This window comes from Struthio camelus, chromosome 1 (genome assembly GCF_040807025.1).
Source record: "Struthio camelus isolate bStrCam1 chromosome 1, bStrCam1.hap1, whole genome shotgun sequence".
Lineage (NCBI taxonomy): Eukaryota > Metazoa > Chordata > Aves > Struthioniformes > Struthionidae > Struthio > Struthio camelus.
The window spans coordinates 60,890,440-60,914,120 of record NC_090942.1 but is presented as its reverse complement, the minus strand read 5'-3'; the positions used below and the strand labels follow the sequence as shown (position 1 = coordinate 60,914,120).

At 42.0% G+C, this 23,681-nt stretch overlaps 2 protein-coding genes across 2 annotated transcripts in view; one reads left to right on the top strand and one right to left on the bottom strand.

Moving 5' to 3' along the window:
* TIMP3 (TIMP metallopeptidase inhibitor 3) overlaps window positions 1-19,693 on the top strand; it is a 41,193-nt gene extending 21,500 nt beyond the window's left edge. Inside the window, exons 2-5 of the mRNA XM_068943811.1 lie at window positions 6,866-6,948; window positions 13,563-13,674; window positions 14,332-14,453; window positions 15,117-19,693. Of these exons, the coding sequence (XP_068799912.1) occupies window positions 6,866-6,948; window positions 13,563-13,674; window positions 14,332-14,453; window positions 15,117-15,314 (515 nt within the window). The 3' untranslated portion in view covers window positions 15,315-19,693. The remainder of the gene's footprint in view (window positions 1-6,865; window positions 6,949-13,562; window positions 13,675-14,331; window positions 14,454-15,116) is intronic.
* SYN3 (synapsin III) overlaps window positions 1-23,681 on the bottom strand; it is a 205,748-nt gene that overhangs the window by 114,113 nt on the left and 67,954 nt on the right. Inside the window, exon 6 of the mRNA XM_009684358.2 lies at window positions 22,829-22,918. Coding sequence (XP_009682653.2) covers window positions 22,829-22,918 — 90 coding nt within the window. The remainder of the gene's footprint in view (window positions 1-22,828; window positions 22,919-23,681) is intronic.

Sequence of the window (23,681 nt, the reverse complement as noted above, 5' to 3'; positions counted from 1 at the left end):
CAAGTACACACAAATTCTTTCTAATGTAGTATTTATGTTGCAACTGTCTGATGAGTAGAGGTGACTGGTATCTCTTGAGCACTGCTCCTTAATCAGCATACCTCAGAGTGCTCTGCAAAGGCAAAAGATCAAGATTTGGACTTACATTTTTGTAAGCTAATGGGAGCTAGTTTGTTGATGAGGAGTAGGGTAGCCAGCAGGGAACCTCTTGCTTCACTACCTTTCTTACTTTGTCGATGCAGTTCTCTGGTGATGCTTAGTACCAGCTCTGCTGGCGTTATCTCATTCCAAGACAAAACAAAAGAGGTTTGCTTCACTCTTGTGGCTTTGGCTAGAGGTAGTGATGGATCGGGGGAAGAGAAAGCTCCTCTGCTTATATTTTTTTCAGCCTTCTCCCTCTCTGCAAGAAGCCATCAGATTCAGTATTCTAATCTGTAAGGACGTATTTTGGTTATGTAGGAGGAAGTAAATTCCAGTACAGACAGATCATCAGATCATCTAGAGACTTATATCTGATTTTTCTGCTCTTTGTGGATGACATCCTGTTCCCAGCATTTTCTCCTCCGTTTTACTCCGCTGTGGAAGAAGATGAAAGCGTGAGAGGTTGTTTCTTGTCCCCCTTCCAAAGAAAGCCCTCAACACCCTCTTGCTTCTCATGTAAGCATACAGCTGCCACACAGTTTAATAGAGCTTTCCAGAGGTTGCATACAACTAGGCCAGGCTCCTTGTCCAAAGGTCACAGTCCACTTCTAGTTATGGTCATTTATTATTAGGGAAGCTAGGACTGTTGGTTAATAGTTGCTAACCGATCAGCTGGAGGGGTGGGGAGAGGAATGCAATTCGTGAGAGGTGTAGAGCGAGACATACACGGAGCAATTCTGTCTTTTAAGCAGCACCTTCAGCATTTCCTCAACACTAGAAAATCTGTGTGTAAATTACCCCATCTTTACCCATTCCGGAGAGATGCCCATAAATGCCAGATTAAACTAATACCTCAGTTGTGCTCAAGAGGCTTAGACATACCAGTTGCTTTAGCCCTGCATGATGTAAGCACCCCAATGTGCACCAGTATAGCAAAGAGCTCTTGTGAGACAGGCTGAATGGGAGAGCTACTAGTAAACTTGGTAAAAAGTCCTCAGGAAATTGCTCTGGGAATAATCCTTGCTCTTGGAATAACTCTTGCTCTGGTATAATCCTTCAGGAAGAGTAGAGCGACAGCCCTGCTCCTTGGCATGTCCCATGTTTAGTGTTAAGGTAGTAGCATTTCCAAGTGCCCCATTCCGTTGGAGATGGTATTTGCTGGCCAGGACGCACTATGTCCAGCTGCTGATCAGTGGCCTCAGGATAGAGGGAGCCTTTCTTTAGCCTCCTGGTTACGCGGTTGATCCCCATGTATTTTGTTTTACCTAGCTGCCTTTGGGGATCAGAGAATGGACTTCCCCGCACAGCCATCCCTTCTTTGAGGACTGCTACTGCCAAGAAGGTGGTTGTGTGGATGCGTGCCTGGGTGTGTGTGCACATCACTTCTCAAAGCTAATTCCTGGTCTCTGACTACGGTGCTAATCTGTTTTCTCAGTTTGCCTTAAGTGGCATTTCTTGCAGACTGCTCCCCTCTTAGCCTTGATCTTTCTTTGTGCTTACTTTGCACCTTGATTGCTTGGCATTGTAATGTTCTTCATGATGACTGGGAAAAGAGTTTGTCCCCTCTGTCACCGTTAGTGAACAACACAAATCCTCTGCATCCTTCATTTACTTAAATGCAATAATGGCGCATCTCAACCAAACCTCTCGCTTAAAAATATTCATACTGTGCACCAATGAAAGAAATCCTTGAAGCACAAGTGAAAAACTTAGCATTCTCTTTTCTCCTGAGCCTTTTGTGATCATTGACCAAAAGGAAGTGGGTTTGGTGCAAAGCCTGGTCTCTATAGGGTGTGTGCCTCCACTTTAAAATGCTGTTTATTGTTGACGATCAACCCACTTGCATGAGAGCATCTGGTCTAATGGTGCAGTTGGTCTTTTAACTAGGATTGGTAGTGCTTGGAGTTAGCCTGTTTATGTACCACTGCCCTCTCACTTAAGGTAACATGAGTTTTGTGATAGTGTCACCATCTAGTGGCTGACCCAGATAAAGGATGCTGGCTTGAATGAGCTAAGACAGTTGATGCCTTTGCTTTTCAGTTGGGGAAATCAGCTACTACATGTGTGCTATTTAGCTGGTATATGCATGGCTGAAGTGACATGCTAGTTACAAGTCCTTCCATCATGTTGCCTTCTCAGCTTGGCAAATAAAGCTAATTTTAATCTCACATTTGTTCACTTCCCTCACATTTGTCTTTGTCCGCTCTGTCCTTCATGAAAAGAATGCCCTCTGCAATCGGAATTGTAAAGCAAATGTTCTCTGTTGCTTCATATCTTACTTTTAGACCTGTTCTTCCTGTGAACCCTTGAGAAAATGGCCACAGCATAGGGGATAAAGTTAAGCAGCATTTGGCTGGAGCTGGATGTGTGTACATCTAGGCAAATAAAAGGGCATCTAGGGCCTTTTTCTCCTATGCCCATTATAACTTGTTTGCCTTTGTAAGGCCTCATCCAATGTTACTTGGAAAAAAAGATTTAAGTGATTTTGTATGTGTGTTTGTGTGCGTGCATGCACAGGTAGACAGTTTGTACCATGCTAGAGAGGCCAATGAAATACAAACCATTAGCTGCTTGTACTACACTAGTCCTGGACTAGTTTGAGCCATCACCTCTGTTTTCCTAAGCACTAAGCTAGCTTACTTTTAAGAACAAAACAAAAAAAGCTAGGAGAAAATAAATAAATACATTAGCCGTTTGTGTCATTTATTATTGGATATGTTTCCTGAATCCTCAAACACAGCACGTTGTTATTTTTTTAACAATTCTTTTAGAACAGCAACTAAATATTTTTGTATCTGGTTTTCTTTCTCTCTGTTCTCCCCCTCATTTTTTTGTAATCGTATCAAATTTTGAGAAGCAGCCCGTAAGGCTTCTCTTCTTTGAATCATGGTATAGTTGCCATGCTTATCTTATTAAAGATGTATATCCCCATCTAATTTAACTTTTCATAAATAATTGCAAATCACTCGTGAGACCTTGCCAGCTGCTCCAATCTCACAAAGTGACCTGACCTGGAACCCCAAAGTACTGAGAAACATTCATCTTGGAGTATTTTTATAGGCAGTACTTCAAAGGAATTGTAGTTTAAAAACATGCAGCTATTTTGGTGACCACTTGTGTGGGATAAAGTTTCCCATCAGTAATAGCAGGACTGTAATAGAGCTTCAGGGAGAAGGAAGGAGTTCAGGGGAGCAGTCCCAGCACCTTTTGCCTTATTCTGCTCATAGGGTAGAAGTCCCCAGAAGTAAACAGGCTTCTCTAACATAACAGGGACTGACTTTGCAGCAGAAATAGCTTAAGTTTCTGATACTTCGCAGAGGGTGGAAAAAGTCCTTTGGCAAGTATGTGTGGTCCCCGCTCAGTCAGGAACAATGTTCTTTACCCTCTGACCAGGTCTGAAGAGCTGCCTAGCAGTAAAACTGGTGAGCAGCAGTTTGAAGGAACAAAGATAGGAACTGGAGAAGCATGTGGCTGCAGATTTGCAGCTTGGAGCTCTGCTCACCGTCTGGTCTCATCTATGGAGGCTGAGGGTGATGAAGCTGGACGCACAAGGGCAGCCTCTAAGTGGTCCTTTCTGTGCACTGTTTATCTGCAGTTGCCCAGACAAGTCTTACCTCCGGGGAATGGGGGTTTAGCCTCACAGAATATAGGGGTAGACTGAAGTTGGAGGACCCTTTGCTCCTTGTCCAACTGCTTGATTTCTCCTGTAATGTGGGAGAAATGAGGCAGGGTAAGTTCCTTGCTGGTTCTAGGCTTGTTGGTTCTAGACTGCATTTGAAAGGAAGGACTTTATCTGGAAGGGTCCCCATTTGGGTGATAGAGGCTCTCATGTCTGGGTTATGGAGGACTCAACCCATTTACAGAAGGGCTAAAGCAACAGCCCTAACTAAGGATTTTTATGGTTTTCCCTAAGTGAGTTTGCTTGGATGGTGGCTCTTTGCTAACTCTTCTGGGAAGTAATAATCTGAAGAGACAGGGATTTCTTAGACAAGTCACAGGTCCTTCCACCCGCTCACAAGCGTAGCGTTAGTTGAAAATGGGATGCTGTCATGTGCTAATGAAGATACGCACTTTGAATGTTTGGTCTTGCGGTGAAGCTGTTGATTTTAGTCCATAAATCAGAGTTGGTTTATTTATGAAGCTGTTGTGCTATTTTAGCTAGAAGTTAAAGGGTTGCCAAGCTAGCAGTGAAGTAAATGAAGAAAATGGGTTTTCAGTTATGTTCCCAGCAAATGGGAACATGCCTGTCATCTTTAATGCTAATCATGTTATTGGTTTGGAAACCGTAGCATTTTGCAATATCCCCTTTTAGCACGTTTCTTTATCATTGTCAATAAGATGCAAGATGTCATGATTGATTTCAGTCTTGTTAGGCAAATACTGATTTTTCAATTTCAGTCTCTCAGATATGCAACAGATGAAGATAAAACCTTTGACGCCCTTTTATTATAGCCTCCATTATCATCAGTGAAGTGCCCCGGAATTCACAAAGCCTTAAAGAAATTGTGTACTCACTGACTTTTAGGCACTCTTTGTGGCCTCGCTGGTGGTGGTGGTGGTGGAGGGACCAAACAAATGGAAGAACCTAGCAACCTAGTTTTCTTTAAAGATATTTGCAGTCCTCAGGGAGGATGGTTCGTTGTAGCTAATAAATTTTGAAGAACGTAGTAAATCCAAGTCTGAATGATTTATTAAATAGCAGAATAAATAAAATTGTACAAATCTAATAGCACTAAAAGCACATAAATAATAGATGTTTGGAAAAAAAAAACCAAATCTCTGACAATCAATGAACAAAGTTTTTGTTGGTCATTTGAATCAAAGCCAGTGGGACTGTCTTACCTATTTTAGAATTTGAGAAGTCTATCTGAAGCACAGCATTTAAATCAGAGCAGGGTGAGCTTGTCTTCATTCCACACCATCCCCGTGGAACTGGTCTGTATAACCAGGACCGTCTCTTCCTTTACATCTATTCTCCAGATCCTTCAGGAAGTGCCATTTAGGTCAGTAGGGACAACCTATTTGCCTCGTTAGTTTGGTCTAGGCAGTGAACAAAACTTACCTCCTCCTTTTTTCCCATTTCTTCCAGTGGGCTCTCTTATCTGTTTGAAACCTAAATGAGCTAACAAGCAACAAGGTCCTTGTTTAATGTCTTATGTACCTAGCCAAATGGATCCCTGAACTTTGTTGCTGCTCTTAGGTACTTCTTTAATCCAAATGATAACTTGTGCTTTCCTGTTTATAAAGGAGTATCTTCCATCTCTTTCTCCCACCTTTGCCTCCTTACTTCTTAGTGAAGTGCTTCCTGTGATGCATGAATATGACACATTCAACAAAACACAGATAGAATGCTGCAAAAAGTTTCTGTGAAAGGCGTACTCCTTTCCTCTGTAGGGAGTTATGATCAGAACCTTAATAAGCTCAGAGGAAGTAGTTTATGTGGTCCATTTTACTTGCTGGGTTTCAGAAGTCTGGAAACTTTGGGCCTGATCTTTGGTGAATATACATCAGCACTGACTGCAATGGCATTGTGCCCTCAAGAGTTGTATGTAAAATTGTCTAACGCTTTTTCTCACTCAAAAAAAGAATTTTGAGGGGATTTAGATGTTAAGGTTTTACATCATCAATCATGTTAGGAATATGTTGCATCCTTTGGGTTATGTACTACTAGAATAATTTTCATGGCTTTCATAACGAGAAGCCTAATGATCAGATAAGATTTTAGGTAAGGCTTAAGTGGTCATATTGTAGTTTTGATGTTGCTCTTGGCTGATGGAAGTTTGAGTTCTTTGTTTTGTTTTGTTTTACTTTGTTTCTCTTTCTACAAGAGATTTTTAGGGTACAGCGTTTTCTAACAATGATTCTTATTCTCCAAGGATTGTTCCTCTCCAGGCTCATTTTCTGCAGCCCTTGTAAAGATTAAGCTGCTTTTGGTGCTTGCATAACGTGTTATGATTGTTCTAGGGGAGTGAACTTTAGCAAAATAATTCCTTGTCATTAAGCACTGTCATTAAGCTTTGCTCTCCTGCCGAGATAAGGTGATTGCAGACCTTTTTCAAAGAAGAGGATGGATACAACAGTAGTTCTTTGTGGAATGCCCCACAAATACAATAGCAGGAGAACTGCTCGTTAAGCAATGACTGTAAACTACCTGCTAGATCCATCTGAGGGACCTACAAATTCTCATTTGTGGTAATTGAAGCTCAGTTGGCATTGCTGTGGTACATGTGCAACACAGTGGAGGTATCTGTCTGGCTAGATACTGTGTGCATGCAAACCACAGATGCGCCGCGCACACAGAAACACACACGCGCACGCACGCATGCTCTGTCTTGCTCTCTCTCTATACTCCTAAGCATCCACAAACAAATAAAATGCAATAGACTTGAGTTCTGATGGTGGTTTCTGCCTGCCCTGGCTGATTTTACTGTGGACTTGCTGGTTGTTGAATATGTTTGTGCACAGTAGCCATTTGTTCAAGGGGGTGAGGAGTTTTGTTACATCTCAAAGGTGGTAGATGTAGTGAAGTCCTTGGATGTGGGACGTTCCATTGGGCTGGGTTGTTGTGGCTATTAGGAAACAGAATCTGCATGAGGCACCCACAGTACAATTTAAGAGTAGTTGCTTGTTAACTCTCACCTAAACCTGTGAGACTGGGAGATCTGGTGGGCTATATCCAACTGTAAAGTTTATAACTTATTGTATTTTTCTTCTCTTATGACAGTGATCCGAGCTAAAGTTGTGGGGAAGAAACTCATGAAAGATGGACCGTTTGGGACGATGCGATACACTGTCAAGCAGATGAAGGTATGGCTTGTAGATATGATAATGATTCTAATTAATGTGTAATAACCAGCAGAGGCTGCATCTTAAAAATAACAACACTGCCACTTTTCTTTTGGTCAGTCAGAATGGAAGGGTGTCTAGCAATTGACAGAAATTTTGCTTTAGAGGGGAAAGGAGCAGGAAGAGGTCGCGTCTGACGTACAGTGCTGAATACCTGAATTCTTGCCTTATTTTTAACATTTCTGGTGGTGAAAGATGCCAGATGGGCCCCTCTGGATATCAGAGTCCTGTTTGTGTTCAACATACACAGTGCTAGACTACAAATGCAAGCTTTTCCATGTAGTATTTCATTAAGTTCAGGATGTGGAAATGGGCTTTTTCATCTCTCTCCTTTCCTTGTGTTCTTTGTGACCACCAGTTAGAATTATAGCATTTTTTCCATGTACAGAACAAATGACACTGTTACAGTGAAGTCTTTATATAAAGACTGTCCAGCAACTAAAGCAAACACTGTAACTATCGGATACCATCAGCTTGGAAGAGCTATAAACTGTTGACTCTGAAGTGAAAAGAGATGCATCTCATACACAAGTCCCTTGGTTTCTCTAGTTCCTGCCTCCAGAGCCCTAACTCTTTGCTACACAGATTGTGCTCAACCTGTTGCTTTGGACTTTTTCTTTCCTTTTTTTTTTTTTTTTTTTTTTTTTTTTAAACTGACCTCTCATTATGTAATGTTAAAAATCAGCCCTAGGTTGTTTTTTTTGGCTACGCTATTCCAGTCATAAGACTGCTTTATGTCCTTAAAAAAAAAAAAGGGGGGGGGGGGAATGGAAAAGCTTGGCAGAGACTGCAGAAATCTGAAACATATTAGACTAAGTAAAAGTTCAGAAAAAACAGTCACTTGCCTGCCTCATAACAGTAACTCTCTTTATAAGGCAGTTTATAGCTAAGCAACAAAGCTCCGAAGAAGAGACGCAAAGGCTGTTTCATAAGCTATCACAAAATCGCACACGTAGCCAAATCTGGTCTTGGCATAGCTCTTCCACTAGGGTGGAATGCTTGCACTTTGCATAAGAGGGCATGAGGTGCAAGGGTTATTAATTTCCTTAATCTTTAAAAATGTGTTTTCTGCTTAAAAAGGAAATATATACGTGTTGGCCAACTTAAATTTGTAAGAGAGGCAACTGGTTTTGTAGGCAGGAGTGAGAAAATGCTGCGACTCCCCTTTTTTTGCCAGCTGTCCCGTCTCATCAGGCTTGTCGCATGCTATGCTGTTCTTGTCCAGCTTTGTCACCCTTCAGCTCAGCCAATGTACCTCATTTCAGAAAGCTGCTTAGCATCCACATGCTGCAGTGGCTTCGTCAGCTCTTGTGTTTCTCACTTTGTTCCCCTCTGCTCAGGACCCCAATGCTTCTTCATGCAACTCTTCACCAAGAGTTTGGTGCTTAAGTTCCAACATTTGCTTGTGTGTATGGCCACTAAAGCGTGCAATGGTGATCTAGAATTACAGTACCTCTGAAATGAATTACCCTTTGCTACATTTCAGTGCTCATGTAGAGGAGTAATGAAATTTCAGATATAAAGCACCTGCTGTGCAGGAGTGTGAACATAACTTCTTCTCCAGACTCAGTAAGAGCAGCTGATTTCTGCCGCTCTTGTCCTGAGGAACAAGGTCAGCACAGCACTTGTGCAGCCATCTGAAAATGAGATGACACTCACTAAGATACCTGACAGCAAATAAGGGAGGGGAAACAAGTATGTCTCAGCAATTACGTGACAGCCTTCAAGTGCTGATTTCCCAGAAGACTGTGTAGGCTGTCACAAGATAGTGGTCTAGCACTAACGGAGGATACAACTCCCTCAGAATTCAGCCCCAGTGGTTCACGTTCGAGTGCCAGAAAAGAAAGGTGGCCCACCGTTGTATAATGGAATTGACCCCTAAAGGACGTGCTGCGGTTCCTGTAAACCTGATAAATTTTCAGAGGGTGAAATGAGCACTCTCTCTGGCTAGGAAGGATACAGTCTGCCCCACTGTCAGCCAGTGAGCCTCAGTGCCAGAGACCTCTGGAACAGAGTTAAGCATTCCTCCTCTGACCCAGGAGCTTGTAGCAATATCCCTGATGGGAGTGAAAAATGCTTCTGTGTGTCTGCTGGCACAGGGAGGAGTGCAAGTCCAGGCGAAAGGCGCATGTAGAGTGGAGCAATAGCCACTCTACTGCCAAAAGATGCCCTCTTGCCAATCTCTACCTAAGACGTCTGAGCCTGTCCTGACTCTCTCTTCATTGAATTGTTCTGCAGCACAGGTCCAGGATACTTACAGCAGACACCACGTTAATCTGCAGTGTCCCTATGCCAAGACCACAAGGGAACAATTGCCTTTTTGCAGGAGCAGATCCACAGTGTTGTGTTAGCAAACAACACGCGCAAGAAAGGCAAGAGAGATTTTTAAAGGGGAGATTTTGTGTTGCCCAAAGTACCTCTATTGGCATGTTATGCCTTGCTGCGTAAATGGTGGGCTGGTGCGATATTGCATTGTGCGTTTAACTGCGACCTTTGGCAGGAAGGAACCTGAACCAGTCAAAATGCTCGGTTGAACTGGAATGTCCTGAGGACATAGTTTTTGATAAACAAACAAACCAAGTATCTTCTCTGAAACCCTGCTGTCTTTTTGCTGAGCTAAGAGTTCAGGATAAAGAGGGATTCAGGCCCATGCAGTGAGGGAGCAGAGAGTGATACAGCAAATCTTTCCTTTACTCACTGCAGTGAAAGCTGGCTGTCCTCCTGCTGCAAAGAAAACTGAGGAGGCCTATGGCTCTGCACAGCTGCACAGGAGCAACACTGAAGATAAAACTAAAATGCCAGGGTTTTTGGCCACCTATAAACCCGCCTGCACCTGCAGATGAAAAATAAACAAGCCATTTACTCCACTTACTCTTGCTGAATTGCCTGTGAAAAGCATTGAGAGCCTTAAAAAGGCAACAAACTATCTTTGTATTTCTTTCATGATTTTCCTGAGTTTGCTGTGGCTGGTTCTTTCTTTCTCCCTAATATTCCTGGATTTATTGCTGAATTTCACGACTAAGTTAGCTTGGGGCCTGGATCAGAGCACAAGGTCAGCCCCCCAGGCATACAACAGTGCCAGGCTTTCTAGTATTTAGGTTTTCTATTGGAAAAGGCCTTGTGCTTTTTCAAGCACCCCCTGCCTCCTCCCGTTGCTTTCTCAAATACTTCAAGAATATTTTAAGATCATGTGTCAGAATTCTGCACAGGACTGATCTAATCTCTGCATGTTCTGAGGTGCTGTAGTATATTCTGAGAATGGCCCAAAGCTATTTCAGGAAACTGCAAAGGAAACAGGGAGATAGGATATTACTACTCTGTATGCACACTCAGTCCCAGATGACCACGGCAGCACTCGGCACGGTCTGCCAGAAGCCAGGAGGCTTTCTTTGGTTTGCTGCTAATCTGTAAAATGAGTTAAAGGGGGTGAAACCTGGTAGTCACAAGAGGAAAGAAGGGGTGAAGGGTTAATTTCATTTAATTTTAGGCAACCTAAAATGAAACATCTAGTCTTTCCTGCTCTCTTGATTGTCAGTGGAGAGAGATGGGCACCACCAAAGTGTGATTAAGCCTACCAGTTGTAGACAGCTGCTTTAGGATAAACTGAAAGCATTTGACTGGAGAGGGAGCCTAATATATAAGAAGCACCCAAACTTTAGGCAGCTGAAGTTGGGCAAGATGATTCCAGGCCTTGGTATCTAGTGTGACTTCACATGAGGGGGAAGGAGGGAAGAACATCATATCACAGGGTGAAGTTAATCATGCAGCAAGAACCACCACAGGATTTGCATGCCCATTTCTGAGGCAGTAGGGGGGCTGCTAAGGGGAATGCTGACACAGCCAGAAATGGAGGAGCAGTAGCAGGCACTGCCATGTGACGCTTGCTAATACTTTGTTCCCTGTCATTACGTTTCCTAAAATATACATTTGTGGCGACAGGAGGACTCTAAGGGTAGCAGTTAGGAGAGAGACTAGCTTTATGGTTGGTTTTCTTATAGCTGGTCTAATAGCACTTCCAGGATATTTTGTATATCCAAAAATAATGCTTAGGGTGTTGTTTTGTTCCTTTTGAAAAGGGGCATCTGTAGAAGATTCCAATTTATCATATTTTCTTTTTTTCTTCCCCTGAGGACTAAGGGCATGGTGGTTTTTTTTGTTTTTTTAGTCAGAGAAGGATGAGATAGTCCTTGTGCGCCCCCCCCCCCCCCCCCCCGGGGTAAATTAGCATGATGGTTGCTAGCGTTGCTGAGAATCATGAAGATGTGAGCTGAAGTACTTCTTGAGAGGTTGAGCATGCTTCTTTCTGCAGCCCTGGTGGTGCTAGAATGGGCTAAAAGCCTGCATGCATGTATGTAGAGCTTATAGCTTATAAGTAATTAGCCCACACTACCTAGAGCTTTTAGCACGTGGAATAAACAGACCACCTGTACCACGCGCACAGTGTGCAGCTCTCTGCAGTATAGGTAATGCTGGCTGGAGAGGCTGGGCAGCCCCAGCTGTTCTCTTACCTACCATTACATACTTAGGTATCATTATCTTAGCTTTTTGCTGTGGTGCCCATTAGAATGAGATCTGAACACGTGATCTTTATCACATGTGCATATCCACACAGTACCCTTGTGAGGGAAAACAGTGCTGCTCTACAGATGAGGAACAAAAGTGTACCGAAGGCTAAATTACTCATCCAAGGGCACACAGGATGCCTGCGCCAGAACCGCGGTCTGCAAAAATCTTGAGCATAATTGGAAAATCTGAGTAGATTATCTCATACCAACAAAATTGCAAGGACAAAGCAGAGATGAGGCAAGATTCATTTGTTCCATGTTCAGTGCAAGACTTGTGTGCTCACTGAAGGACACATGGGTATGTCCCAAACGTGATCCTGGAACGTTTATTGATACTATATAATTAATTTTTTTAAAATGCTTTCCTTGCATATTTGCCAGACGTAGAGGGAAGGTTGGAAAACACCCTTTAGAATGTCTTCCTGTACATAATAGTGCTGTTAATGTTATGATACTGTTAGAACATTATGCTGACTGGGGTAATACAAATACAGAAGAGAAGACTGATGGATGTCCAGAAGGCGATTTTACTTCTGAGCATAGCAAAAAAAATTAGGAGTAGTTTTTTATCTGTTTGTTAAAGACACTCAGTGGCAGTATTTGAGCCTAGTGTAAAATCTGTTAAATCAACAGACTTCGTAGAGATGTGAGTCATGCCTTTAACACCAGAAAAGTAGCACTGAATTCTGTAGGGAAAAACAAGTCCGTTTTTGGAAAGGGGGAATAGTGAAAGATGAACAAATGGGGACACATACCCTAGAATAATAGGGGACTTTGAGAAACAGAATACGGCCTGGAGGAGAATGACACTGCTCAGGTGATGGAGTGGCAATAATCTATAGCTCTGGGATTGTTTTTTCCCTCTTTTGCCTCACTTTAATATTTACAGTTAAATTGAATGTGCTTTTTGTCAATAAATCTGATGGAGAAAAGGATGAGAAATTCTGTGGAACTTAATTCCCTCTGATGCCTCCTGTTCTCAGTTAACTTTTAAATGTTGACCGTTCATACGTTTGGTGGTGTAAAAGAGAGAGACAGGATAGTATGAAAAGGTAACCAAATTTTAAAGATGAAATTTGGAGGAAAATTCAAGTATGTTTTATTGGGTCCAGTGTAAACATACAGTGGTTATTTCATCGCTATGCACAGGCTTCACTGTGCTAGTAACGGGCAAGCCTGAGTTTCCCTAAATTGTAACAATCAGGTCAGGCCAGATAGGGACACACAATAACTTCTGATTCCAAAACTGTCAGAATACATGCGGATTCAAATTTCAATTAAACTGAACTGTATCTTGGCTTTCACTTACAAGACTGAGAGAAAGGAGAAGGGTAGTACAGGAATGATATATACATGATATTTTCTTTATGGTGCCCATCAGTACCAGGCTAATTTTAGGAGGTGGGGTAGAATTCTGTTTCTGCTTTCATTTACTTTGAGAAACATTAAGTCCTAGCTGAGGTCAGTGGGAGTTGTTATTCTAGGTGTTTGAAAAGGAGGCAGTTGGTTTGAAGTCTTAGATCTAGTACCAAAAGCTTGAAACTCTTACAGCATTGACACTGGAAAATTTGGGCTATTGTTTCAAAAACAAAAAATTCCTTTAACGAGAAGAAATGGTTAAAATTATATGAGAGAAAAAGATTCTAAACTTGAACTAATTTATTTTTTCCCCATTTTGAGCTCCATAAAGGAAAAAGAAATTGTTCAGGATGTTGGCAGAGCTTGCACTCTCTGCAACTCTAGCTCCAGTGGCGCTGGAACTAATGGGAGTGGGAAGAGAGGCCCCTGTGTTGAATTGCGGCAGCTTGTTACAGGTCGGAATTCTGCTCTACCAGCACATATGAGTGGAGAGACTTCCCTCAGAGTCTAAGCTAATGCTATTAGTCCTTCACCTTCATAGGCACTAAATGTTCACTGTCTGCCACCACAGTCCAGGAGTTTAAATTCCAAATAATCTTAAGTGAAAAGTTGTCGTCTTAAGATGACTCAAAGCATCTTTATTCTCTCTAGATGTACAGGGGCTTCCAGATAATGCCACATGTTCAGTACATCTATACAGAAGCCTCTGAGAGTCTTTGTGGAGTCAAGCTGGAGGTCAACAAGTACCAGTATCTGATTACAGGTAAAGGACGCTTATTTCTTTATAGTCAAAACTTCTTTCATTCTGTATACACACCTGCCAAAGACACGGACAGCTGTGTAGACAGTTCTCTTAGCAGCTTCCCAAGTATTGTGATGGGCAGCAGTATTTCAGAATTCAGTATTTCAATGTTCAGAGTCAAATGACTCACTCTCAACTTTAGATTTCCCTCTCTTTCCTTAAATATCTCTCCTCTACTCAGCCATGTAGTGACAAATATGTTGTATGACAGTAAACAGCTATCAGTCCATACCTGAGCTGGCGTGTGTCTTTCACAGGGAACTGGTTGCCGCTCAGCTGTGACAGAAATGGAATGTATCTTTTGGAATGAGCTGGAATAATGCAGGCTGTTGAGATGAGAGGTGGAAGGAGAGAGAGAGATGACAGTTGCCAAGCTTGAGAGGAGCTTGACAGCGTTACTCACCTGCATGTTATTGTTGGTGCTTACAGCTGGTACAACACTCCTAACTTAGGAAATGCAGTAATCTTGCTGGCCAACAATTTCTGAGCCAGTTAATAAAAAGAAAACAGTTGCTGAGCAGTGAAGCCAAACACATTGAGAACGTTAGCAGTCTCAGGAAACGAGCAAAGAGGCTGAGCTGAGAAGTGCTAACCTGTGACCGTATCTCTATTTTCAAGGCCGCGTGTATGAAGGGAAGGTTTACACTGGCCTATGCAATTGGTATGAGAAATGGGATCGGCTGACTCTGTCCCAGCGTAAAGGACTGAATCATCGTTATCATCTGGGCTGTGGATGCAAGGTATGTTGTGTCTCTAATTAGGTGGCATTAAGACATTCAAACCATAGAATTTTGTTTCCCCTGGCTGATAATACCAGTGATGTTGAGGAAACAACATCAGGAAACAACAACATCAGCCAGGAAAGAAGATGGAGGACAGCAGTTTTTGCAGGGAAAACTGAACAGTTCAGCTTTAGTTTTGAGACTGGTGAAGAGACAGTCAAATAAAAATGCTCTATCTTTGCTTTTTTAATGCCCTGTTGGAGTTAATTTGGTTGGGGAACCCTTTCAGAATCCTTGCAGAATCATTTTGTAGATGAATAAATTCATGTACTGAAGGTTTGGCAAGATTGGTCCAGCTTTTTTTCCCGTGTAAACATTTTGAGTAGTTAAAACCTCACAGCCTGGCAGTGGCACTAAGATGTTGCTCATGGCCCCAGGCCTGTAAAAATAAAGGCACAAACTCAATTTTTCTGTACCTGAAAAGCCCTTTTGACTCTGAAATTACCTGCGTATGTGAAGTTAAGCGCATGCTTACGTGATTACTGAACTGGGGCTGAATTTTGAGTTAGCGAGCAAAGTTTGAGGGAGAAGAATTTTGGATCCCTTGTTTTTGATGAAAAGATATTTTGTATGATGATGTTTTTCCATATAGCCTTACCTGATTGCTTTTTGCAATTGCAGATTAGGCCCTGCTACTATTTGCCTTGCTTTGTCACCTCCAAGAATGAGTGTATTTGGACAGACATGCTCTCCAACTTTGGCCACTCAGGATACCAAGCGAAGCACTATGCCTGCATCCAGCGGGTGGAAGGTTACTGCAGCTGGTATAGAGGATGGGCACCTCCAGATAAAACGATCATCAATGCCACAGATCCCTGAGCACAGTATCCCTTCTGTATCTCCCCTCTCCCTTACTTGTGGCTGAGCTTCCTTTGGACACTAACTCTTACCAGATCATGATGATGACAATGAAATTAGTGCCTGTTTTCTTGCAAATTTTAGCACTTCGAACATTTAAAAAAAAAAAAAAAAAAGAAAAGAAAGAAAAAAGTCTGTGCTACCTAACTGAATTTGTTGTAAATCACCTTTTCCATTTTTTTGATACCACTCGTTTTGATCAGATGACATTTGGGAGCTTACTTTTGCACACCAGAGGGAAAAAAAAAAAAAAAAGAAAAAAATTTGATGGAGCTCTTGCTCTCTTACATGTATCATTAGCTGTAGCAATATAATCTCTATTTTTTTAGGAAAACAAAAATTTAAAAACTATGCCAATTAGGCACTGTATTCTTCTATGCGCTGGCTTCTCCTCACCCCTCCTCATGCACTAAGTGCTGAAAATACGTAAACAAATCTATTTGAAGGAAAACAGGTTTCATTAATCAGATTGGCAAGTGAAACAAACTGAAAAGAAAACCAACCTAAACTCTGGAAAAAAATGACATCCAAAAGAAATCCTCCTCTGTGGGAGAGATTGGCAACTTGATCGACTCCAGCAGTGGGAGAATTCACCTGGTATGTCTGACCACATTATCTGGTAAAAGCATTGTTGACTGACTGTCCTAGCTAATTCAGTCACAGTGTGAATGTAACAGCACGTTTGAAGTTCTGGCTTTCCCCAGGACAAAGGAGAGAGTATTTTGTGTTTTTTGTTGTTGCTTAAAAAAGAAAAACAACCCCCCCTTCCCTTCTGTTCAGGGAGGTAAATCCACCCACAGCAGAGAAGATGAAATGCTGTGCCATGCTGTTTTAAGCAGAGTTGGCCCCTGAAATTGTTGCAGCTTAGCTTCAACAGCAAAACTAACTTGTGAATACTTTAAATCAAACAGATCAACTGTAAATCAATGATGTAGGAGAGGGAAGGGGGAGACTTGCTAGAGCTCTTACTATAAAAGAAAATCTATTGCCAAAATAGTGTTTTGCTGAACTAAGATGTATATACATATAATGACATAAGCTATTTTTGACAGGACGTGGAATTTTTTTGGTGTTATAAACAAAAGAATGGTTTGATTGTGTTTTAAAGACAGAAGTATTGACATTCCGAGTCAGTGAATTGTTTTTAAGATATTGAAGCTCCAGTATATCTGCAATAGTGGCTACAGTCGTTGTTTCCTCTGTACCTCCTAGCACCATGGTTTCTCCCCTGCAGCTACACTAGCTGCATTTGTTTAAATAGTGAAAGGAAGTGCGTGGGGGAGCTAGGCAAAGAAAAGTGGTCTCCTAATAAGTGCTGGCTGGGATCATAAAATTTCAGCTGCACAGAAGATTCCTTCTGTGTCAAGTGCTATGTTTCCCTCTAGGCACTGTTAAGCATAGCTCTGTGCATGTGCTCATACCACGTCCTGCAGTGATGTGGGAGGAGGAGCCTTACTGTCTTGTGCTTTGCTGTTGACTGGAGAAGTTTTTTCATTCTATTTTGTTTTTTAATAAGAAAACTATAATATAATTTTTCTTATCAAATAAAAATATTTTAAGTTTTAATGATGGTGAAGAAGGGGTGCTGACGAAATGGGTGACTGAGTTTTGGATGGGGAGGGTCTGGGCAGGGAAAAGATTATGCTTAACTGTTTTTATATTATTATGATTATTTATCTTAAGTTTCCATGTATCTTCAGTTCATTCCACTTAGAAAGCAGAGCTGCCACCAGCAGGTAAAAGTGTTGCAATGATGCCAGCCTGGGGCCGTACAGCATTTTGCAGTCAGTTACTTTTTCAGTCATTGGAGAGTTGCTTGGGGTGTCTTTGCCAAATGGAGAGGAAAGGGCTTCGTCTGATGCATGGCCATTTTTGTGCTATTTGGATGCTACATACATCTGCAGACATGTATTGAACTGTGCCGTTTACTGGGAGAATTCTTACAGCAAAAAGTAGATAGCTTCATTTTTAAGACGAGCTTGAAGAGGCACTTTCAAAGAGTTGATGTAGGAGGGGTCAAGGTCTTCTGTGTATTTTTCAGCTGCTCTGAGTGACAGTGCAGCACCAAGCACATGAAAAATCAATTGGACTTTCCTGTGATTCAGGCTTGGAATGCTTTCCAGAAGTCCTCTTCCCTAGGACTCCTCCAAAATTATGGGCTGGGTATCAGAGGGAGAATAGGGCGCTCCATAGCATCCATCATAGGGTCAGAATCTTGCCCCTTTTGAAAGAGCTTTGGATGCAGTGAGCCAATTTATGTTTTAGCCGTGCAATGCCAACAAAATCACCATGGGTCACTGAGGGCAGAGAGGAGGTGGCCTCACTAGCACTGACGAGTCCATCCTCACTGCTTGCGTTGTGTGGAATTGCTGTTGCTGGAGACAGCCCTCATCAAACTTGAGGCGATTTTGCAAAGCTGACGTCTCTTTGAGCCGTGGCCATGGTTCGTGGCTTTGGAAGGATAAATGAAAAAGCCTCTCAATGAAGCAAAGTGTTGATTTCACTTTTCATTAAATTGCAGCTCTGCATATTTTACCTGCTCACTGACTCATTTAGCTAGCTGAGACATCACAGTATTGCACTCAAATTATTGTGAAAATATTTGCATTCTAATGCTATGAGGACTTGTGTCCCTATGTAGGATATAACGTAGCTGTGTGCTTTGTAAACAACAAAACAGCCACCCTGTAACCAGAAAATTTTTCTTGAAACAAATTCCCATTTTATATTGTAGAGGGCGAAATATTTCTGAGATGCTAACAGCTAGACCACTGGCAAGAGTAAGGGTTTGAAAACAAATCGTATCACTTGCTGTGTAAAGAAACAGTTGTTAAGGCTTTTAAAAATGTGGAGCCAAAAGGAGGGGGAAGAATCCAGTAAAAATACATTTCTTCTGGGAGGCTGCTTAACTTCGTTTCTGTGCATGCTATCAGGGACATGTATTTCTTGGGCTAAGCTTTAGCTTGTGCTTGCATTAAGAACCTGACTGAAGACCCCCTTGAAGCAGGGGATGCTATTAAATGGATCGAACAGGCTCTAAATTAGACTTGAAGACTTCTGTCCTATCCGCTCTCCTTTCTGCTGCCCTGCTAAGTCACTTCCACCTGCCAAAGAGCAAAACTCTCCTCCTCATTAGAAAGGGCTATGCAGTATGTGGGCACACCAGAGATGGGGATGTGAAGAGGGCAAGTATGAAGCCCTTCCCCTAGACTGTTAGGCTCTGGAGTATAAAGGGCTTGCAGCAGCACGGATACCTTCCTGTCACCTCTGACATGCTGTTCACTTCACCCCATAGCCTAAGATTAAAGAGGAACTGTCAATGGCACATGTGTGCAAGGGCATGTACAGGATGAGGGCTTTTTTCCTATGCTTTAGATGTATCAGCATTCTTTTAAAATGCATAGGTCATATTTCTAGACTGTTGCTTTTGTTATTTATAGATGTTTTCCATAAATGCTTGAGAGTGTTTTCCCCTTTAGATTTACAAAACATGAAAAATACTTTGAAGGTTTGGGAGAACCTCAGAATGATTTGATTTTGCTTCTCTGAAAGGGAGGGGGTAAAGAGCAGGAAGAGATCTGTGCATGTAGTACCTTGAATAAAGCCCTCTTGAAGTCACTGGGACACAGTGATCCTTCTCTATGGGAGGGTAATGGGACAAAACTGCAATTTTAGTTCTAAAGTTCCCTTATTTTGAAGAGTTACATGATCCTTTGCCTAGGACTATTCTAAAACCTGAACGTATCACCCTTTTCCATTCTAACTGGTTGGAGCAAAGTGATACCTCAGGGTGATGGTAAGCACATCATTATGTTTTTACAAGAAGAAGTTTTGAAGTGAAGGCCTCTGTGGGAACAAGCTCCCATTCTTTCAGAGGACTTTCAAAACATCTCTCATTTACAATGTCATTTATAGCTTAGAAGGGCAGGACAAAATTTAGGGAACTGCACAGACATTTTTTTGTGTGTTTTTTAAAGCAAGTCTCTTTTGGGGTTACTGGTCTTGACAAAAAGTTGGAAAAAAAAATTTATTAAGCGTTTGCTGCTGCTTTGCCTGTACTGGCTTCTGATTCTCTCTAACACTGTCCTTCCTTCATAGAGCCGCTCTGCTGTTCCTGATAGTCACGGAAACTTGGGGAGGGAACCAAACTCGTGTGAAAAATCTTGTCCAGAAGGAATGTATTTGCTAAATTTTGTAGCACTGTTTACAGTTTTCCTCCATGTTATTTATAAATTTTATATTCAGTGAATGTATATTGTCTTTTAAGGTAATGTTGCATATGTTCACTTTTTATAGTGTCCTTTTATTCTAAACAGTAAAGTGGTTTTATTTCTATCACAGACATTCTGTCTCTGCTTCACTTATATTAGTTTATGTCCACTTCAAATGTACACAAATGGATCTGCAAGTGGGTTTATTCATTTCCTTCCCTTTCTTGATACGCTTTTATTGGACCCAATGCAGACATTCCACCTCTGGCAATTCCTGCTGTTTGGCAAGAGCATCCATCCAGGAGTCCCTCCATCTTTTTATAAGGTTGATATGCTGAAGAACTGTTATCAGGGTCGTAAGCCCAAAAGAGGCAAAAATCACCTTTGAAGTTCATGTATCCCACTTGTTAATAGGCCGTAGGGGGTTACTGCAGAGCAAGACAGTCATAATGGCTAACTTGTGTAGCACCATCAAGGCCTTGGAAGAACAGTTGCCAGATTGCCATTATTTTCAGTAAACTGATTACTGAGGAGAGGGTTGAAAAGTACATGCCCAGAGCAAAGGAAATGGAGATTCATCTTTCACATCCTTTCTACCGAGAAATGTCTGAGCCTTGTAGTCCCTTTTTAGGTTTACTGCTTAAGGCTAGTTAAAAATGTCCTGTTGTCATGGGAAGGAAGCTTCAGAGAATGTGTTTTCAACTAAATTAAAATGCTCACAAAAATGAGTCTACAAAATAACACTGTTTGTTAGATTTGTGTTTGGTTGGTTTTGTCTTACTTGTACGTTAAGAAAATCTTTCATCCTTGTGGAGAATATTGATAAAGGAAGACAATTTTAATCAGTTCTGTATTTAATCCTAAGGTTTAGAAAGTAGGGTTTGGAAAGTTTTGGACATAAAACGATGAGAGTTTCTTATGAGAGAACTTCATTGCTTAAACTGTATCATGCTGCAGAGGTAAAACCATAAAGCTATATTTATAAACATTTCCAGAGTTTGCCATCCAAGGACCACAACATATTTTACAAGTACTAACTGGTATAGCATGAAAACGCCTCCAGGAAGAAAAGAGTCGGGAAGGGGTATTGTTGTTATTCCCATCTGATATACGAAGAAGCTGAAGCACAGCAGGCAAGCAACTTTCACAAGCCTTTTGTAGAGCTATGACTAGAACCCAGCTTGGTTGGCAAGTACTTGCCCTTTCTTAGCCTCCATCACACGGGATACAGCTAGAAGGGATCTCAAGAGGTTGTTCCTTCCTTTCATTCCTTTCATTCATTTTTCCCCAGGCAGAAGAGAGAGGCAGACCCTCTCATCTGGAAAGGGCAGGTCTGAATTTGACCAAATGGATTATTGCTTGAGTAGATGTTTGGAAAGTGGCTGATTTACATCAGATTACCCAAGCTTGCATGACAGCAACAGTGTCTGCGTTCAAATGAGATTATCTACGGTTTATAAAGGTTTCCTTGTTCTTTGGGAAGTAAGCAATAGCATCTGCAAGTGATCAATTATAAAGACCACAAATATGCAAAATTAAGAATTGGTGCTTTGCAAAACCAAACTACTGCACAGGTAATGAACCCATTTACATGCAGAGGAATTATTTTCCAGACAGGAAAATAATGCTAAATTTGCTAGATAAAATATTTGCAATGAAAAGTTTAATCAAATCCTCCAAAAACGCCATTCCTGAAGTGATGGTTAGACAAGCTCAAAATATTTGCAATGAAAAACTTAATCAAATATTCTGAAAATACCATTCCTGAAGTGATGGTTAGACAAGCTTGCAACTATCCTAAAGCGTTAAACATGTCACAAAGCCTTCTTTATAGGTTAGTGGAAATTAAGTGAAACAGAATTTATCAACCAATTTGTCTTAAAAATCTGGAGCAAATTGTAGCTTGGTGTATAAGGAGCATCCATTTGTTTGTTTGTCTTAAAAGATAATACAAACTCTTACCACTGAATTACTGGAATGCTTCACCGAGTGACCGTGCTTACCTTCATGACGTGCCTGTGAAGTGTGAAAATGCTGCGGTCCCACAGCACAGGTAGAGAGACCAGAGGATTGGATCAGAGAGGACTAGCATTTCAAGGTATTTGGGTACCTGGGATGCAAGTGAGCACGTGTGGCATTTTTCACAAGAATCTCAGGTAGGCTTGGTTTAGAATTTTGAAACTCCATTAAGTGCTTATTTCCACCAGCAGATACCTACACCCTATTACGCATCAGGGATGGCCCACAGTCTGGCAAGAAGTTTGTGGGTAAAGAGGGACTTGAACGCTTTTGCGCCCGAGGTTGACATCGCAACACCATTAGGTCTGCAGGCCTGTACCTCGAGGCTGTGACCGGAGGTCACAGCGAACCACAGGAAGCGAGCTCAAAGAGCTGAGGGCTCCCATGCAGGGACGTGGTGCACACACAGAGGACCTTATCGAAGCCTCAGACAGGTAAAAGGAGCCACTAATTCGTATGTGTAAATTGAGATCCAAAATTCACGACAGACCAGTCATCTTTTTTATCCAGGGAAACAAAAGATAAGAATATTTTTAAAGCCACTCCTACATGTTCTTCAAGGCTAAAGGTGGATATGCAGTAGGCACCTGCACAGATCTCTTTGGAAGATGCCCTAAGAGGTCAGTACAGTACACAGTAACCATACAGGCAAATAGGTGTTCAGTTGTTGGCAGGAAGACTAGACCCCCAGAGCCACTATGCAAAATAAATGTTGCAGGATGAGACAACCTCTTTCTCAAGAACTCCGATTTACTTTGAGAACCCAGCCAGGCTGATGGGCATTTTTCATGGATGGCAACCACATAACAGACCAAGCAACCTCATATTGTGAAACAAGCATCTCTTACATCTCATGTCCCAAATCTTCAATGCTTGGTAAACAATTACAATGGAGGGAAAAATGCACTTTATCTGAATAAAGTGATTCCTTACTGTAAGGGATAAGCTTTTGTTGACCATATTTTACCATGTATTTTGCCTTAGTTTTGAGCCTGTTCTCATTTTTCACTTTTTGGGCAGTCCGTATGAGACCATGGAGAGGGCCGGGAAATAAGGAAAAAAGCTTCCTAAGCAGTGCTTTTTGCCTATTGCTTTCTAACTAGTAATTCTCTGTGAATAAAACTGAGGCTAGTCCCAGTATTCCCACGGCCATCTCATATTCATTGCTCATTCATGCCCAACTCGTATTCTTTGTTCCCCCCCCCGCAACATGAATTGGAATCAGAAAAAGAAAAGGGTACTCACCATCTGCTTATGGCTTGGGAAGAACGTTTGCTCCACGAGGGGAAACTTCTCAGGACCCAGCGAGTTGAAGATTTTAATGAGCTGAGAGAACTTGGGGGGGGGGGGGGGAGGAGAAACAAAAACAAACAGAGGATATCAGTGGTCTGTTGTGTTACAGTTAAGTGCTTGCAAAATGTTCTGATACTGGTGAAGGAGGAGAGAGAAATGTTATTATGCCTTTCCCACCTTGCTTTTTAGAGTTAGCAGTAGTAAAAAAAATACAAACTTGCTGTAGTCACCAGGGCCAAGCCAGGCAGTGCACACAAACCTTGGACTGTGAGAGCAAAGGAGAGGTTAAAGAGCCAGAAGGGGATCAGTTTGGATTCAGTTAAAGATCTGCTATGAACAAGCTTTGCTTTCCAAATATGGCTGGGGAGATGGTGACGGGCCCTTCTCTGTAGAGGAAAGGGCTCAGAGGAATGACGAGGCTGGAAATCAGTGCCACACTTGGGAATGGTGACAAAAGGAATCAAACCTCTCCCTTGCATCTCTCCCCCTCGGCCAAATCAAAGTAAGGCACATTTACTCGTGATACTTAAGGGGAGGTGAATTATTGACCGAGACAGGTGACTTGGAGGAGTTGCCTGCGCTACCCAGCGAAGCATGAGATCATTGTTAAACCTGCTGGCGTTTGTTCTCAGCCAAGAGTCTCCCAACATCCCCCCATGCAGGGCAGAGGACAGGGGAGGTCATCTGCTATCCTTGCCCCATCTACCGGTGAGGTCTGAGGCAGGTACTGTTCTGTGAAAGTGGTGTCTGGAGAAAGCAATATGTAACATCTACAGGGAAAGCAAGAGCGCTGGTATTTCACGTA